Source organism: Carya illinoinensis, chromosome 3 (genome assembly GCF_018687715.1).
Source record: "Carya illinoinensis cultivar Pawnee chromosome 3, C.illinoinensisPawnee_v1, whole genome shotgun sequence".
Classification (NCBI taxonomy): domain Eukaryota; kingdom Viridiplantae; phylum Streptophyta; class Magnoliopsida; order Fagales; family Juglandaceae; genus Carya; species Carya illinoinensis.
In genome coordinates, this window is record NC_056754.1 from 7,209,763 (window position 1) to 7,229,092 (window position 19,330).

General features: G+C 35.3%; 2 protein-coding genes across 4 annotated transcripts; one reads left to right on the forward strand and one right to left on the reverse strand.

Annotated features, from left to right (window-relative positions):
• Positions 1-2,856: 2,856 nt before the first annotated feature.
• Positions 2,857-9,226, forward strand: LOC122302954 (UTP--glucose-1-phosphate uridylyltransferase). Its single transcript, XM_043114442.1, has 20 exons — positions 2,857-3,159; positions 3,348-3,395; positions 3,703-3,794; positions 3,925-4,015; positions 4,660-4,720; positions 4,800-4,877; positions 4,968-5,018; positions 5,123-5,196; positions 5,837-5,909; positions 6,015-6,072; positions 6,185-6,297; positions 6,583-6,615; positions 6,968-7,020; positions 7,085-7,160; positions 7,241-7,297; positions 7,383-7,466; positions 7,566-7,664; positions 7,748-7,852; positions 8,672-8,743; positions 8,851-9,226. Exons 1-20 carry the CDS (start codon positions 3,086-3,088, stop codon positions 8,875-8,877), a joined length of 1,419 nt encoding a protein of 472 aa, XP_042970376.1. The 5' UTR covers positions 2,857-3,085; the 3' UTR covers positions 8,878-9,226.
• Positions 9,227-9,701: 475 nt separating this feature from the next.
• LOC122302953 (homeobox-leucine zipper protein HDG11) lies at positions 9,702-14,035 on the reverse strand. Of its 3 annotated transcripts, XM_043114439.1 has the most exons (10): positions 13,890-14,035; positions 13,149-13,266; positions 12,871-13,062; positions 12,257-12,727; positions 12,065-12,166; positions 11,753-11,956; positions 11,080-11,260; positions 10,711-10,979; positions 10,515-10,604; positions 9,702-10,254 (listed from the first exon to the last, which is right to left on the reverse strand). In XM_043114439.1, exons 1-10 carry the CDS (start codon positions 14,018-14,020, stop codon positions 9,871-9,873), a joined length of 2,142 nt encoding a protein of 713 aa, XP_042970373.1. In that variant the 5' UTR covers positions 14,021-14,035; the 3' UTR covers positions 9,702-9,870. The 3 variants fall into 3 exon arrangements, with proteins under 3 accessions (XP_042970373.1, XP_042970374.1, XP_042970375.1); XM_043114440.1 differs by lacking the exon at positions 13,890-14,035 and adding an exon at positions 13,667-13,794 and having other exon boundaries at positions 12,871-13,266; XM_043114441.1 differs by lacking the exon at positions 13,890-14,035 and adding an exon at positions 13,497-13,660 and having other exon boundaries at positions 12,871-13,266.
• Between the last annotated feature and the right edge of the window lie 5,295 nt (positions 14,036-19,330).

The following is a 19,330-nucleotide window of genomic DNA, read 5'->3' on the forward strand; positions in this document are numbered from 1 at the left end:
ACACTCCCCTCTTTACTCATACGAGAATGTTAATGATGAAAATAGTCCAACAAGTCAAAACGAAAGAAATAGCCATTTTTTATCCACATAGGTGGTCTAGATCTCAATAAAACAGTTTGAAGCCTACAATAGGGGTTTGGAGCGTCGATACGCTAACCATACTTACATCCATATTAGCAAATAAAATAATATATGAAATGTAAATAGAGAATGAGATATATAGATTTACGTGTTTAATACTAGACTTATGTTAATGGGTTATTTTAAGAAAAAATTCACTATAATAGTAATATTTTATAATCTCTAATGATTTCTGGTTTCTTTTTATCAAATATCTTTTGATTGAGATTCTTTGAAATTATAAGAAATGTCAACTTTATGTCACTTTACCTTTTGCGTATCTGATCTCCCTTCTTAAGTTCTGTTACTCTGCCTTATCTTATTTTCTCATTTTTTTAATGTGTATTGGGCATGATATATTTACCCCCATAAGAGGAACCACAAGAGTTTGAAAAAAAAAATGAGTAAGAAAGTATAAATGATATGTTGGTGGATGGCATATAGAAATTACACGGACGGAAGGGTCAAAAAACTTATCATATAAGCAGTGTTAATAGAGATTGTTCATATGAACAGTAATAAACATTATATTTTTGTTTGGGTTATGCTACTTTTAGTGTGTCAATGTGTCACTCGTTTTGAGACTCCAAAATCCCAAATAGTTATAAAATATCAAAATTATATATTTTCTTAGGTGATGTGGCATGTTTCTATAACCTCAACATCATTGATATGTCTCAATGCGTCAAAATATGATAAAAGTAATGTTAGATATATTTATAAACCGTATAAGTGCCGTAGACTCGTATATTTTATTAAAAAAAATATTTTTGTTATTAAAAAAATAATTTTTTATGTAAATTTTATATCTATATATATATTTTTAATGAAAATATAACAGACTTACATATTTTATAACTAAATCTAATATTTTTTTAAATATAATTTTTTTACTTTTATAAACATTGGCCTCGTTTGCGTTAGGCTTAGAGCTGCTCGTAAAAGAGGTTAATAGGCCTCAAATAAATGTCTGATGTATTGCCACTTATATGAATCATTGAATATGCATGATATTTGAAGTTTTTCGCATCCATTTCTTTCATATATGTTTACCAATCATGTTATTGCTTAACTTTGCATCGTTTTTTGGGTTGGCTTACTTTGCTTCCATATATGCTCGTTTACAAGAGCGGCCACTTTCAAAATTGATAAAAAAATCGCTGACCTAACTGGAATTGGTTTGGCTAGTTTTCTTTCACTAATATTTGGTTATCAAATTTATTTCTTATAATCATTACAATTTTTTCAACTTTTAACATAAAATATAATAAATAATTCAGTTTTTTCAAATATCAAAATAATAATAATATTTAAAAATAATATTATAATAATATTTTATTCATTCATATTAATTCATTTCAACTCAACTCACTATCCAAACTAGCCTGTCTATCGATTCGGAGTATTTTACAAAATTTTAATCAACTCAATTTCAGACTAGGCTACATTTAGGTAACGGAAATACTTGAGATACTTTTATAATACTCAACTATTATTTATTATTTTATTATTATTTTTACATACTTTTTATTACTATTTATTACTTTTCACATATTTTTTATTATTATTTATTAATTTATTATTATTTTTCACATTTTTTTCTCAATATTTCTCACTACCCAAACCTAGTAACCTACCCTAAATTTCATTGTTCAATCACAATTACCCAATGATTGAGTTGGTTACAAACGCCGATGCTTTAAAGGGATGTAGAGTCGGAGACCAAAAAACAACCGTCATTTTGTACTATTCATCACCCACATATACATGTAAATTTTTGTTTTCAAAGAAACTGGCGTTGATGTTTACTCTGGGGCCTGGTAACTCGAATGTAGCCCAGCCCTTTGATATATTGTATAAAGGCATAAATATAAGGCCCAAACTTACCTATTTAGGCCCAAATCCATAAATTTGTTCACTTAACATTTTAGATCCAACAACCAGCTGGTAAGGGTCGATCATAAGGATTAGTTTGACTGTAAGACTGTGTTGAGATTAATTTAATTTAATATAATTTTAAATTAAATTTAATATTTAAATATATAAATTTATTTTAATTTAAAATCTTTTTATATATAAGATTTATAATCTTTTTCAATTCAATATTTTTTTACACATGAAATCTACGATCTTTTTTAATTTTTATAAAAAATATTAAATTCATCTTAATATCTAAATATATGTAAACTCATCTTAAATGAGTTCTATAAAACTCATTCTAATCTTTTAACTCATTATTATTTATAAAAATTGAGGTCAACTTAACGTTTATTAAGCAGATAGTAAACTTCCCCGCAGCGCCTAGCGTCTTCGATGAAATGTGCACAATACCCGTTAAACCCGTAGATGCATAACAAAGGTAAAGGCCCCCTGCATGCGCTCTCTCTCTCTCTCTCTCTCTCCAAGTATTTGAGATTAAATTAAAACTAAAGCCAAGCCAGAGGAACCCAGGCCTAATTAATCAAACTGGCAACCAACACAGAATCTTATACCTCGACGACAAGAGCGTGAACTCAGCCAAGATTAGAAAGAAGGAATGGAAGAGGGGGTGAGGTGTCATCATAGCGTAAAATAGGCGCCACTCTTTTTTAAGATTGGAGGGGGCCAAGGCCTTAGGGTAAGCTGATCCGATCCCAAACAGCGTTATATTCCGTTGCATATTCTCTCCTCTCAGTAAGAATACAATACACACCCCCCTTTTTATTATCATTTTCTTTATTAATTATTTTTTGTGGGCGTAAGCTTTTCTAACTCCAAGCACCGCACCCGTTACATTTCGCCACGAATAGGCTCGCCCTTTGTCTTTTGTTTTTCTCACCTCCTGATTACACTCTCCTCCAAATCTTCACTTTCAACGCTATTATTATATGCGAACACAAACGCCCTCTCCCTTCCCATTCACTCTTTTTCTTTTATCTGATCTTCCTATCTTCCAGTTTCCTTTTGAGCTTTGAGTTTGTGAGTAATGGCTTCCGCGATTGCTGATGCCGAGAAGCTCAATAACCTGAAGTCTGCCGTCGCTGGACTCGGCCAGATCAGGTGCTCTCTCCTTCTTTTACTCCTAACCATCGTGATTCCGATTTTCGCTCTGTCGGATTGAGCTCTTGAGAATTTCTTCGTTTTCCTTTTTTATGATTGTAATTCGGGTTTTCTGTCTACATTAGAGTGTTAGATATTGGATCTGAGTTCTGGTTCTTTCTTTGATTACTTCGATTCGTGTCTTGCAGCGAGAATGAGAAAAATGGATTCATCAACCTTGTCGCTCGCTATCTCAGGTAAGCTATACGTGGTATTCTACAGAACTCGTGTAGATTTTTATGTGATGTCGATTTATGTGGTATTCGGTTGGTTAGCGAGAAAACGATGCAAGAGAGGGTTACTGATATGCCTTTTTGTTTATGGGATTCTTGTTATGTTAATGAAAGATCTGAGATGACGATAAAAAAGAAGAAGGAAAGATCTTAGACGTCGATGTTAGATTCTGTTTCTGTTCTACATTTTTACATGTAATCGAACAGATTGCTTATTGCATCCACCGAAGATTAAAAGAATGGATTAGTTTTCACTTGTTCTTTGTTACAGTGGCGAAGCGCAACACGTGGAATGGAGTAAGATCCAGACCCCTACCGATGAAGTAGTGGTTCCTTACGAGAGCATGGCACCCCCTCCCAATGGTAGCGATCCTTAACCGTCGTCTTCGAACTCTTTTTGATTTTTTTTTTAGAATTTTTTAGAATTATATTATCTTTCTTTATTCTGTTTAACAACGTTTTGGAAGCTTATTAAACATCTGCATGGATGCAGATCCCGTGGAGACAAAGAAGTTGTTGGACAAACTAGTCGTGCTGAAGCTCAATGGAGGTCTGGGAACAACAATGGGCTGTACTGGTCCCAAGTATGCATTTAAGTCAACTTCCGATACATTTTTTCTTCTTGTTGCTTATTAATTTGTTCCGATACATCCTAACTTCCCTTAGAATTGTGGTTATCAGCGATTTCAGTTTTTCTGGTGAGCTTCTGTGTAAATGTTCAAAAAATAACCTGAAGCTTTACAGCAGAGTGGAGCGTTTCTATTCTTTGGTTTAGAAGTTCGAATGCTATCAATGATGCTAATCATTTTCAGCTATTAATAAATGTATTTTGTAAAGGGAAAGAAGATAAACAAGCAAGAAATATTCTTAGTTTTTTTTTCCCTACTTTATTAAGATAAAATCATACTTCTTATGTTTTAAGCTTTTTCGTTTACTCTGTGCATGCATTGTACATAAGAATTCTGCAGTTAATTACTAAGGATACTGTTGCTTATTCTGGCTACACCCTTCTTGTTGCACAGCAGTAGTCTTTTTTGCAATTTGCTTATTGTGTAAGGTTTCCATTTTTTCTCCAGCCTTACATATGGTAATTAAGCTTCAACTCCTTGGTGGTATGCTTTTCACCTGCTTAATTAACATTCTGTTGACTGTGTTGTGTTTTCCCCTGAACTTACGATTTTGATACATTTATTTTAACGCGAGTACAATTGAAATGCTTGAAATGCAGGTCTGTCATTGAAGTTCGGAATGGGTTGACATTTCTCGACTTAATTGTTATCCAGATTGAGGTTATAGTTGGCCTTTTCTGCTGCACCATTTTTTGTGGTGATATATTGGCTTGCAACTAATGCTTCCCTTTGTTTATAGAATCTCAATTCAAAATACGGATGCAATGTTCCCTTGCTTTTAATGAACTCATTCAACACTCACGATGATACATTGAAGGTATATCATCTCTACTTTTACTCACTGATCCCATAATCTCGTTTTGGTTAGATGTTCTTTATGAACGAACAAGTTTCTTGTCTATTTCAGATTGTGGAAAAATACTTTGGCTCAAATGTTGAAATTCATACTTTTAATCAGGTCTGCAATACTAACTCTTAATACGCCACTTTAATAACTATTTTCGGATTAGTGGAAATGCCAAATGAAAACTCATACATCATATTGAATATGTGGATTTACAGAGCCAGTATCCCCGTCTCGTTGTTGATGACTTTAGTCCACTGCCAAGCAAAGGACAGACTGGCAAGGATGGATGGTATTTATATTTTTAATTTCATCATTTGGCTTATCTATTGTCGTCACATGTTACTGCTCCACAAAATTATCACGTGCTACTTGAAATACATGCAAATTACCTTGTAACTCTGAGATGAAAATATAAAAACATGATTAATGAGAGATTGTAGTTGTTTTCTTGGAAGGGTGGAATATTTGGAAACAAATGAGTCGGAGAACATTGACTCTAAGAGAGCATACTGTAGTAAATTATTCATGCAGTTTCCTGGGAAAAGGTTTTGTTTGTTCAAATAAAAATGTAGCAATATGAAATAAATTTACAGTCTATTATGACCCATTAAATGTTTTTGAACTTGTCTTTTGGTCAATCTAGCTCGAGAAAAATTTGAAGATCTACGGATCACTTGCATTGTCATTTATATAAATTGTTAATTTTTAAGATTATTTCCCAGTATTTTCATCTTTTCAGAGAGCGTGTTGGACTCACTATAGGCTTCAGTTTCTAGTTCTGCTTTGATTGGAGGGAGGGAGAGAGAGAGAGAGGGGGGAGTGTGTGTCAAGAGTAGTGGAATTCTTATATTTATTTAATTTAGTTGTGCTTGTTCAACCTTCATAAGATCATTCTTGTCCTTACACCCATGACTACTGTATGCATGAAGGTATCCTCCTGGCCATGGTGATGTCTTCCCATCCTTGAAGAACAGTGGCAAACTTGATGCACTGTTATCACAGGTTGGCACTATGATGTATTATTTAGTGATCATCTGAATGTTGATTGATGCATGCATACTTATAAGCTTTATCATTTTCTGAATTTCTTTTTTGTCCCTGATTCAGGGTAAGGAGTATGTGTTTATTGCCAACTCAGACAACTTGGGTGCTGTTGTCGACTTGAGTATCCTGTCATTGGTTCTCATTGAAACTTTTGTTTCTACCAATGTTTTTATAATAGTGCATGTAGAAAAAATCCTTTCTGCTGCCATTATTTTCTTAACTGGATTTCTTAGAAATCTTGAATCACTTGGTCCACAACAAGAATGAATACTGCATGGAAGTGACACCCAAAACCTTGGCTGATGTGAAGGGTGGTACACTCATTTCTTACGAGGGTAGAGTTCAGGTATATAAATGTGGACTTGCCTCTTTAACTTCAGTATGATTTTCTGAAAGATAGAGAACTTGCCTTTTACTTCCAATTACAATCTCTCTTGTGGATGATCAGCTATAGATTCCAAAGAAATTTAAATCATGCTTATACTTGTAGCCAATTAGTATCTGCCTTAAGATAGTAATTCTTGCTACAATTTTCTTGCATATGGTACATAGAAGAGTTATGACTATAATATATTCAAGTGTTTCTTTATTAAAAGAATGGCATCTAATGACATTAATTTACCTGATGCAGCTTCTTGAAATAGCACAGGCTCCTGACGAACATGTAAGTTTCCCTTCTATTGTTCTCTGATTCTTCGTCACTTTTCTGATAATTAGTGCAACTAATAACTATTTATAAGTACTCCTAATAGTAAGGGAATCAACCCCATAGGCAGAAAAGAGTTTACTTCTGTTTACCCATAGTGAAAAGTAGTTTTAGGAAGAAATTGAAGTATCAGGCCAATGGTTGTAAGTTATGTTTTGCGTAAATCCATGTCTTTGTTTCCACCAATCAACTAGAAGAGTAGGTCATTATTATCCTTCTGGCAATCTTAGGTTGTTAGCTATCTAAAATTAATGTGGAGATTGTCTTTGGCAAGTTTTATGGTTGATGTGATGTGGTCTCCTTGAAACAGGTCAATGAATTCAAGTCAATAGAGAAGTTCAAAATTTTCAATACAAATAATTTGTAAGTCACGTTGGCCTAAGTCTATTAACATACCTGAATTGGGTACTAACCTCATTTTACACAGGTGGGTTAACTTGAAAGCAATTAAGAGGCTCGTGGAAGCCGATGCATTAAAGATGGAGATTATACCAAATCCAAAGGTAGATTTGATTTTTCTTACAGCAGTGCTCTATTTGTTCTGTGGATTTCTGAACTGGTAAAATTAAAATTGTGTATGTAGGAAGTGGAAGGAATCAAAGTTCTTCAGTTGGAAACTGCAGCTGGTGCAGCAATTAGGGTACTTATTATACAATAATCTTATTTCCAAGATGTTTAAAAGTAAAAAATTGATCTTGTTTTTCTTTCCATCTCATGTCAACCAGTTCTATGACAATGCTATTGGTTGCAATGTACCTCGGTCTCGATTCCTTCCAGTGAAGGCCACTTCAGATTTGCTTCTTGTCCAGGTTAGCCACTTCTGTGACATTAGGAATGATAAGGTCTTGAAGACTGATTTGAGGTTTGTCTAACAGATTTTTTCGTTTGATCTTTCTTTCTTAGAACAGTCTGATCTCTATATTTTGGAGGATGGCTTTGTTATCCGGAATAAAGCTAGGACAAATCCTGCAAACCCTTCTATTGAATTGGGGCCTGAATTTAAGAAGGTGAAAATCATTGCAGTGTTCTGGTGTCATTAGATGCATACAGCTTCTTGATATTGATAGTTATTTTTTCATTTCTTTAACAGGTTGGCAACTTCTTGAATCGATTCAAAACCATTCCTAGTATCATTGGGCTTGATAGCCTTAAGGTGACTGGTGATGTTTGGTTTGGTACTGGTGTTACTCTCAAGGTATTATACGTACTCTCATTGTTGACAGTTTCCCACCTCCTTTGGCTGATATTTTTGGTATTTAGTATCTATGAAATCAGTCTAATTCATTTGCAATTTTGCCTCATAGAGTTGATGGCATAAGAACTTGCGACAAATTCTAGTTGTTGATCACTGAATAAAAACTTCTTTATATTTTTACCCCACCAACCAGAACCATTTCCAAAAAGAAACAAGTGCCCAAAGTACACTGATAGAACAAAAATTGAAACAGAAAAAAGAAGAATAAGTCCCCAAAGTATGAATTGAGAGGGAGTATTTTCACATACTTTTTGTGGACGCACTACGTATCCACCTCACCTCCCCCAACCCTTCCTAATTGCCACACTAGCATGCCCCCATCTTATGTCATAGTTGTCTTGTGTACATGTCTTTTCTCCATCCTTTTAATTTCATTGATTGGTTTTGTAACATGAGCCAAGCCAATAAACTCCTTTTTGAATGCTGCTTCCTCCTTTGGAAAGTGTTAGGGATGGTTTCAAAACTCAGTACGTTAGTTAATATCGAAAACAAAATATGTTTATATAGTAAGCCAATATAAGGAGGAGTTCATCTGTTTTCTTCCTCTAGTTCTTGGAGTCTAACACTGTAAATTAACGTTTTTCGTTGGGCTGCGGAAGTAAATACTACAAAATCATTATCAATATGCCAAACCTTTTTTTCTTTATTTTATTTTTATGAACGATATAGGCATATTACTTGCCTTTTGCTTGGATCTTTACTTATCCACAAAAACTGTTGGCAACTAACTTTTTGCATCACTTTGGTTTTATTTTGAAGGGGAAAGTGGTCATCGCAGCAAAACCTGGGGTGAAGTTGGAAATACCTGATGGAGCTGTGCTTGAAAACAAGGTAAAAAAAAAGGGCTAGAATCTAAACCTGTATGGCTATATCAAACCATGAGGGGGTATATATTTTTCGGTGTTATTTGAACTGATCCATATAACTTCCATGTGCAGGAAATCAACGGCCCTGAGGATCTCTAGGCAAGTTGATTTGAAAAGTATTGGGGAGTGTGCTCTCAGCCAAGATCTTTCTTTTTGTTCTACAATGCGCTGTGTATTATCTATCACTCACCTTTTTGTTTCCTGAATGAAAATTTGATGCGGAGCATAGAAAAGTAAGCAAGCTTAAAAAATGAGGTTTCTTTTGTTCATGAACGGCACATATATTACCAGTAATGTTGTGTGATAATAATTGCTGATCAAAAAGGTGTTGCTGAGTAATAAATAAGCGTTTGCTTGTGTAAAAATGTCTAATCGAGCAGAGTCAGATGGTGATGTTCTCTTATTAGTTATTATTATGATTATATCAATAATAAATTCTCTTGAACCACCTTAGCTTGCAAAAAGTCTGCCTCTTGGGTCTTGGTCAATTTTGCTCACCCATTAGATTATTAATTTGGAATTTTAGAGGCTAGCGATCCTGCTCACCAATTTTTGTTTTTGGTCACCCAACTAAATGGCTCGTCTCTCTCTGTAAAAACAATGCTACCTGGCTCCAATCGTTCATCAAAATTGAGAGTTTCAGCCATTTCCCACGTAATGGTTTGGGCCAATCGATAGTTAAGGGGCCTCTACTATTAGAGAAAAATGCAAAAAATTAAAAATATGTGAATCGGGCCTCCTGCGTTGAGTCGATACATGTATCACTCTTCAGTTTTGTATCATCACATGGTGCAATCTATATTTTTGTGGTTTACCAAAATGGATAAAAGGCGAAAATAAAATAAAATAGCTTCAAAGTATATGCAAAAGGATACAAAACTACAAAAGTTACATCAAATCAAGCAAATAAATAGTGCAATCTCTGAGTTTAAAATCTATGGATGATATCACTTTGTATTAAAAACTGAAGTTTACTTTTATTAAACAATTGTCTATTGGCCGAAAAAGACGAAACATATAAAGAAAAGAAAACACCCCATGTTGTCTCTCAACTCAAAAGTTTAACAGCAGCACACAAATCACAAAAACTGGTCAATCCAAGCCAGAGCAATTCAAAGCAGCCTTTATTCTCTGGACAGTGGAGCTGATTAGAGTGTTGACAGTTGCCACGGATTCCATATTCAACTGCGTCGAAGAGGGGCTAGCTACCAATATCTGGAAAGCCACTGTAAGCAGTGAACCACCCGACCTCCCGGCATTTTCGCTTGTTGAAGCGCCCGCACTTCCAGTTTCAGGATGGCCATCACTGGAGATTACGAACCCCGATGGAAGTATTGGTATGTTTGAAGAGTCCTCGCCGCTCATGGCCATGTTGATTGACGGCATGTCAATTGGAGCATAGACTACTAAGGATCCCAAACTGTCTATCCAACTCTCTTGAAGAATCAACATGTTGCTCTCAGCTGGGATAAAAGGCTGCTTCACACAAACCATTCACACCGATGTTATTTAACTTGAAGCACCAATCCGAATACAGGGAATAACAAAGATGTAAACATGCCAATGATACTGCAGCAGTACAGTTTAGTAGTATATGATCCAGCACTTCCCAATCCAAATATCCCATTGAAATTTTTTTGGCAATTCAACTACTAGAGAAAGTTGAATTATCAGAGTTTGGTTTTCACATATCTGAACAGTAATAAAAGCAAAAGAAATAAAGACTAAAGAAGTACCTGAATAATGGAAATAGAGTTCCCCAGATGAGCTCCAATTGAGATGCGTGAAATCTCATGCACTGGTTTTCCATCGGAGAGGACATCCCACTGGTGGACAAACGAATACAACACAAGTTATGTTGCTTCAAAATGTGTGTAACTTCTTTTAAGTACTACTGACAGAAATATCAATTATATGAAACTTATAGTTCACCTGAACTCGCATTTTCTCCTCTCTGATGAAATCAAAGACATTCTGTGGTGGTAGGGGAAGCCAAAGAGAGGTAGCAGCACTGACTATCATCCCACCGGGCTGGCCTGGTTCTCTACTATTTTGAACGGATACTCGAATTCCACTGTTGTAGAGTTCAGATAATTGAGGAAAATCCAGTTTACCTGACATGCTCAAGATTCCACAAAAATTCTTCACCATCCTATGTGAAAGCTTCATGACACTCCTCCTACCTTCAGGCGAACTAAACTCTGAACAATGGGCAACATTAATACAAAAACCATAGTCAATCGATGGTGGATAGGAGACAAGGCATGTGAGAGACATGAGAGGGCTTCTAATGAAGAGTACCTCCTCCAAGTTCATGACTAGGTGTAATATCTCCATTGGAGTAAGAAAATCTCTCACACATCCTCTTAAGAGTAGCAATCCATCGTTCTGCTCCATAAGCAAGACTACCACATATGAGATCTCTAAAGAGTCGATGAGTTTGGTTTTTATCATCCACTTCCACGTGCTCAACCCAAGTAACCTGTAAAATATACATACTGGTCTCTGAGATCAAAACTTTGTCTGATATAAGAAATATGACTGTTCAATACAGCAAAAAATAAGTTGAGTAATGAAATGCAAGATGTCATGACAATAAGAATGGTATGGGACTATTGTTTCCATTAAGGATATCCAGAAGCTATTTATCAACAAGAGTCAAGTCGTTGGCTGCTTTGAACTTGTGATTAGTTCCCTTGCATTTTTCATTTATATCTTCTTACAGTCACCATCTGAATTGGCTTCTATAGGCAGAAGGCACCTTCATAGAAAGCGGATGGTCTTTCTAGATAAACATGATGACAAAAGCATTTGCATTTATTCGAGACTTGACCAAAGTTGAAGCCCATGTTGCCTAATTGTGCAACAAACATACTTTCACATTCTTAGAACCATGTCAAACATCCAGTTCTTAGTGGTACTATGTGGCAAAACCAATTTATGAGGCTATTAATTGAGATTTATAAGTACTGACCTTGGAGCACCCATTGGGCATTTCCTGAATCATGCATCCAGAGGGGAACCTCCAAGAGCAGGAAGGGAGAATATTCTCTAATGAGCAATCATAAGAGACATCCACTATCACCCACAGGCCTAGTTCAATTTGTTGACAATGGCGAAGGAAGTAGAATTCTCTAGGTGGCACCAGAGGCGAAAGAATGTGCATTTTTCCATACATCTGCATTTAACCTCTTGACTTGTATGACCCAACATTTTATTAAAAAAAAAACTGTAAGAAAACAACACACAGGAGTATGGAATAAAATCTGGATTCTAAGACTCCTACCAGCTGTAAGGAACCACTTCGATTGCCTAATGTTCCTGTTTCAAGCACCTGAATTGTCTTTGCTTTTGTAACGATTGTGGGAAAGAGATTAACCCATTTCTCCTGCAAAATCAAATCCTTTGTTTAAATTGGCAACTCTCCACGAATATGAAGACAGCATAGGAGATAGGAAAAGGAGTTATGAACACTGACTGAATCTAAAATCATCTCAAGTAAGTGCATTCCGCTCACGGTCACAACATCTGAATCTTTTGAGGACTCCACGCGAGCACTGGAATTCTTGAAGTGATTAATCCTAGGAAATAGCTTTCCGTAGTTTTCATGATGAAGAACATATCTCCCATCATCCAAGGACTTGATCCACAAAGGCTCGTTGATTTGCAGAAGCCTAATTAATTCATCCATGGCACCAGCAGCAGTCTCCAACATAAGAGCCTTCTCCATGTTTGGAATTCCTTTTAATTGGTATGGAAACGCTGTATTATTAGAACTTGCAGGACTGTAACTAAGGTCTAGATCAAGAGCAGGATTTCCCAGTCTTGGGTTCATGGGAGTTCCTGGAGAGAAGCCCAGTGAAGATCTAGGAACCATAGGGATCAGCGATTCGAATTGTGAGATTGGTTTGCCAATGTACTTGGCAAGAAGGTTGGATACCTTTTCATGCTGCAAAACATTTCCAAGTAAACATCAATAAAGAGAATCTTCCAAGTCCCAAGAAGTAATCAAATTAATTATTAAAGTTGAAAAGGCTTGATTACTAATGTATACAGAAAAAAAAGGCTGAAGTCCCAACAATTAGAACTTGCCTCTTCTTTCAATTGGGCATTTTCCAGTTGCAGTTTCTGTAGGCTTAGTCGCCGTTCTTGTTCTCCAAAGGGTGGACCTCCACAAGCTGGGCAAATCACGTTTTTCAGTGCCTCTCTGATTGCAACGTTTTCACATTGGATTCTATCATTCTCTGCCCGTAGAACACTGTTATCTGCTCGCTCATGTTGAGACTGAATAATATGAAAACATGGATGATTCACCATCACTGAGGTTTTCACTAAAACAAAACCGTTAAAGTGGGAATATGAGAGAGAACCTTTGTCTGAGTTCTCTTGTTTTGAAACCAGAATTTGATCTGTTTGGGTTCAAGCTCAAGCCTCCTGCTTAACTGACGCCGCTGCTTTTCGTCCGGATGCGGGCAGTCCTTGAAGAATCTTCATCAGAGCAATAAAAAAATCGGTTGACATTAGAGAGATCGAAACGTATATGGGAAAAGACCTTAATAAAGGGACAAAATCATATGAGCCATCCAATAAAAGATAAGAAAATACAAACGAAAGCATTATGGAATGCCCAAAAACTATCCTTGAGCCTTATAAACTAGGCGATTCAATCAAAGATCAATTTATGACAGACTAAAAACATAGATACAGAAAAAAGATACCAGAAACATCATGGAGGCTCATGCACGAATAAAATGAAAGCAGATGAACAACAAGAATACAGGAGAAGTTTGGCATCAAATATCAGAGAGAACCCCGATATCAATGTGGTATGAAAGGAAAAACTCTCATATATATGATATGCAAAATATAACAATCCTCTGGATCGTACCATCAAACACCATTTCTAAAAGTTAACATGTAAACAAATCCCCACAATAACCATAACCAGCAGTGGGGTCATGAATGGAACACCCTCATTGCAATGACAGCAAATAAGAAAAAACGACCGGAGTTCCCTCCCCACAAAAAAAGGCCATGCACAAAAGACAAAACTTGGACACCCTCCTGATAGGAGCACAAAATTGACTTGATTAGTCAAAGTTATTTCTCACGTTTCAAGGTGCTGTATTTGTTCAGCAGTGTGGCGATGGTAGGACTTTTTCCCCTTGCGAGTATTGGAAGCAGCTTCTTGTTCATCCCCTGAGCCGCCGCCACCACCACCATTTGCCATCGGTAAATCCATTTTTCAGCGACAGTACTAAAGCAACAGTACCACCTAATACCACTAGAGCTCTCTCTTTCTGAATTCTTATGGTATATATATTCTATGTAAAACTCGCATTCCTATATGCTATTCATGAGAACGTAGAGCTACCTAACGTATAGGGCGTCTCACATGTCAACTCCATAAAAGGACAGCAAATTGACAACAAACAAACCCGAGAGAGAGAGAGAGAGAGAGAGAGAGAGAGAGATGAGGCTGGATTTTTTTGAGTGAAATGTTTAGTGGGAAATCTTGGCTTTGATAATGGCAAGAGATGATGAACAACTACACCCAAGTAACAGCTAAAACACTGTAAAGCAAAAAAAAAAAAAAAAAACAGCTAAAACACTGGCAAAAGTCGGCGAAAATCGGGGAGAGTGTCCGAGTGAGATATGCCGTGCAACAAAGCTGCCAAATGCAGAAAATTGTTATTATTATTTAAAAAAAAAAAAACTAAAGGGAAAAAAAGTGGACGTGATTGTGTAAGTCTCGACCCCTCTCAGCCTCTAATGTACTGCATGTTCGTTAAGAAGAAGAAGGGCTGTGGTAACTGATGAAAGGCTCTGAATTCTTTCCATTTTCCTTAAACGGTTAACACGTCGATGTTCTTTTTGGCTACTAGTACGCTGATTTTATTGCCCAATGTGCATGTTTGAAGCTTTTCCTTCTTCGAAAATGGAAATCTACGTACGTACTGCAAGAGGCGTTTGTTAGGTCCCACTTAAGAATCAGATCCGACGGCCCAGATACACCATCTGCAACTGATCATATTATACCACTCGGCCGTCTAGGCTAATCTCTCTCTCTCAAACATTCTAGAATTCGAACCACAAAAGGAAGGAAAACCTTGTTGGGTTGAACTTTCTTTGCATACTGTCTTTTCTCTTCTGTCGGACTGCAGGTTTATTAATGGCGTGAGTGCCAAGTCACCATATTTATTGCGCAATTAAAGCAAAATAGCCATATTTTTCTTTTTATTTTTGCATGAGTCACCACCATATGTTTGAACAAGTTCCATACAAACTCGGAATGTTTAAGGAAAACGAAGAAATAAACAAATATTCCTAATTCTGTATGCATGCATGCATGAATTCAGAGATCTCGTGATGTGTTACTCAAAAATTAATTTTATTTTCATTTTGTACGGATTTAAAGTAGTACTCATCGTCTCAAGAAGGCCCAACAACTCCCAACTACTATTGAATCTTGAGAATTTCGAATCTCATGATATCCGCCGCCTCCCGGCTTTAATTCTACGGTAGGGTGTGACAACATCTATATATTGAATTTTGAATTGCGCAATAAATACTGGTTACATGTTTGTTCTAAATTTATTTAATCGGCTAAATTTGAACTTATTTATGGATTGAAACTCTATAATCTTCTTTGGATATAATAACTTTTTTCATATATAATTAAGTGGATAATCATTTGCCACCTTAATGTGACCAACTATAATTAAACTTAAAAAAAAAAATTCAAACGTATTAATATTGCTTAAATTAAACCTAATTCTTTTTACGGTCAACCACACCGCATCGATGACTTGATAAATGGACAAATTATTCCCGATATAGAAAGTTATAAAAAGTTAAATAAAGTCGCAAATAGAGCACGATAATAATATGCATATAATAATTTTTGATAATTGATGGTTATTTTTATAAAATAATTTATAAAAATAATATCATTTTACATAAATATCCTCAATTTAAAATATGATTGTATAACATATTGTAAAAATGATAACAAGTGCATCATTAATCTTGCTAAAATATATCAAGAAAACGAAGGAGAATATCGAGGATCCCATTATAAATGTATATTTAAAAGCATATCTGATCACGTCTTTCTTAGCGGGATAGATCATGCTTGATATAGAAAGCTAAATAAGGTAACAAATACAGCACAGTAACGTAATTGATAAAAGTAAACTGATATGCATATAATCATTAGGGGTGGATTTTGACCCCAACAAAGTCGGAAAGCCAACCTCTAACTATAATTTTATACTCCAATCAGAGTTGTCGGACCGAAGTTGGAGGGTCCGAGCCCCCCACAGAGAGAGAGAGAGAGAGAGAGAGAGAGAGAGAGAGAGTTCAGTTGGCACATTTGTGATGCCATGCATCCTCAACACTGCCAAAGGCCTAAAGCCACTGTGCATTTGTTTGTTTGGAAGACGCATTGACAAAAATAGAAATTGAAAATTGAAAATGGAGGAGACGAAGAGGGGAGATCGAATTCTTATATATGTGCATTGTATGCAAAATAATAATTAAAAAAAATCCATTGATGGAAAAGAGCGAGCAGTGGAAATTTGTACCCAAAACAACGGTGAATTTTGAACCCAAAGCAAAGAAAGTAACAGCAAATGTGACAGACAGATTGAGATAGACATAGGTTGACAAACTACAGATGGACTTAGACAGACATGCAGCTGAGTTAGTCAAAAAATGAAGACTTTGAAGACTTAGTCATATACAACAGGAAATCGCATATATTTTTTTTAGCCAGCGTTTGGAAGTCGGAGTGAATTTTTCCTTCGATTATGATGTTTTTTTTTGTTTACAATAATTTTGACTCTGACTCCGAATTCCATTTTTTCCGACTCCGATGAAGCTGGAATCGGAGTTGATGTCGGAGGGAGTCGTAGCCAATGGAGCTTTTGCCCACCCCTAACAATCATTTTCACAACTCAAGGATTTTGTTGGTAAAATAACTTATAAAAATAATATATTTTTAAAAGAAATATCCTCAATTTAAAATATGATTGTATAAAGAATTGTAATAATGATTACACGTGTATCATTAATCTTGATAAAATGTCAAGAAAATGTTTGAGAATACCGAGGATCCTATCATTAACGTATCTTTAAAAACATCTTTGTCTCAAGATTTATCATTAATGAGATATATAACCAATCTGTTTCTCAATTCCATGGAGGCAACCATATCTTTGTTACAGATCATGCCCGATATAGAAAGTTAAATAAGGTAACAAATAGAGCACAATAACCTAATTGATGAAAAGAAAATGATATATGTATAATCATTTCACAATTAAAGGGTATTTTTGTAAAATAACTTATAAAAGTAATATCGGCTCAATTTAAAATATGGTTGTATAAATGATTATATGTATCATTAATCTTGATAAAATATCAAGAATGAGAATATCGATGATCCTATCACTAACGTATCTTTAAAAGTATCTCTATTCTCAAGATTTATCATTAATGAGATATATAACCAATTTGTTCCTCAACTCCATGGCGGGCAACCATGTATTCTTAAAGGGACAAATCAAATCATGGTCGATGTATCAAATTAAATAAGGTAACAAATCAAACATAGTAACATAATTAGTAAAATGTCAAGAAGTTGTTGAAGAATATTGAGGATCTTGTCATTCGCACGTCCTTAAAAGCAATATTGTCCTCTAGATTTATCATTAATCAGACATATATCCAATCTGTTTCTCGATCCCATGGTGGCCACCATATTTTTGTTAAAGGTAGTGTTTAGGGAGTAATAGATGATAGAAGAACTAGAGGGGATTTTCAATAGGGAAAGGGTAATGCTACCCTTCCTTCTAATCAACAATGTTGGGATTAACTGGTTATCAACAGTTAAGTTAAAGTGAAATAGCGGAATCAAAACAAAGGAAAATAATAACAATCACACACAAAACATTAAGATTTTAGTGGTTTGGCTCAATGTAACCCTACGTCCATTGGCGGGGTTGGTCTCAACGAATTCATTATTGACAATAGATGGAGTATAGGTGATCAATTACAAAATCCTCAATCTCAAAGCCCCAATACACCCAATAAACTCTCAAGAATCTTTCTTTTTCTCTCTGTATTTTAGCTACTCAAAAGTCAAAATGCAATGAAAATAACATGTATTTATACTGAAATAATACGGAATCCTAGATTACGGACATTCACTCGAGTGGCGTGTCAAGCGAAGTTCGAGTGGCGTGTCAAGCGAGGGTTAAGAGAACATTAGGGTTGGCGCTTACTTGAGCTGAGTGTTGAGTGAACTCTCTGCTTGGATCTCGCTCTAGATAAGTGTCCATCGAACTCTCTCTTTGGGTTCTGCTCAAGTTGATTATTAAGCAACTACCGATCTAACAATCTGTCAGAGGCTTTGCTTGAGCAGCAGGAGCACCACTTGAGCAAAAAATCAGGATTGATATTTAAAAAAAATAATAAAAATCAAGCCGCACTCAACAAACAATGCCTCTATAACCAACTGAAGTGACGTTCATTTTCTTTTCTTTTCTTTAAAGAAAATGATAATCCTAGCTCGTATTTATAATCCTTCTACAATCAAACCATACAAATTTATTTAAATTTTGCCTGTTGTACTGTTTTCCTCTTTCCCGAGGAAATCCCATACATAAGGTTTTGAAGATATGCAAAATTAAAACTTCAATCCTTAAGGTTATTTAATTTTGCACTAAAGAATTCATGGAGTGGTTTTCTTTTCCTTAATTGTCGATATGTAAGCAATGCCTGTGATTGAAAATAAAATTCTTTATCGTGTTCTTATTGATGTACTAGGTATTGTTGCCTTCGTTGAAAGAACTAAACCTTTTTTTCTTCATTACTGCCATTTTAAGTGAAGAATCTAGCTTCTACAAATATGAATTTGCACGTTTGTGATAGTTTGTATATTCTTTGTTGGCATTTGAAGTGAGCATCATATATCAGAATAAAGGATTTATAGAAAGCTATGGGCATAATTAGGTGATGGAGAACAAGTTGATATCAACGGTTGAGAGTTCGAGAAGCTCTGTGCAAGATTCCAAATACAAAGAAGACAAATTAGTGGGGAAGGGATTTTTGGAATATCGAAAACTGTTGGAAAATCTCAAGTGGGAAAGAGATAGTTTGATGCTTCGTATTGACTATAGTTATTGATAAATGTATGAGATTACACATTGATTAGGAGGAAGAATATTTTGTTCTTTATAGTACTTCTAATAGAGTTCTAATTGTATATTGACTAGTCTTTTTAAAATATAAGTCTAGATGTGGCTTGGGTAGTTCTTTTTAGACATTACAAATAGTATCAAAACTTATTTCAATTAGAATTATATGATTTAAGCTGTTTTACTTATGATAGATTGACCCAATGATGATATCAGAAATTTAAGGGAGAAGATTATGTTATTTCACACTGACTAATGATTTCAATGAGCCTCAAATTATAACATTGGCTAGTTATTTTAAAATATAGATTTAGACGTAGATTGGGCTTTCTTTTTAAACGTCACAGATA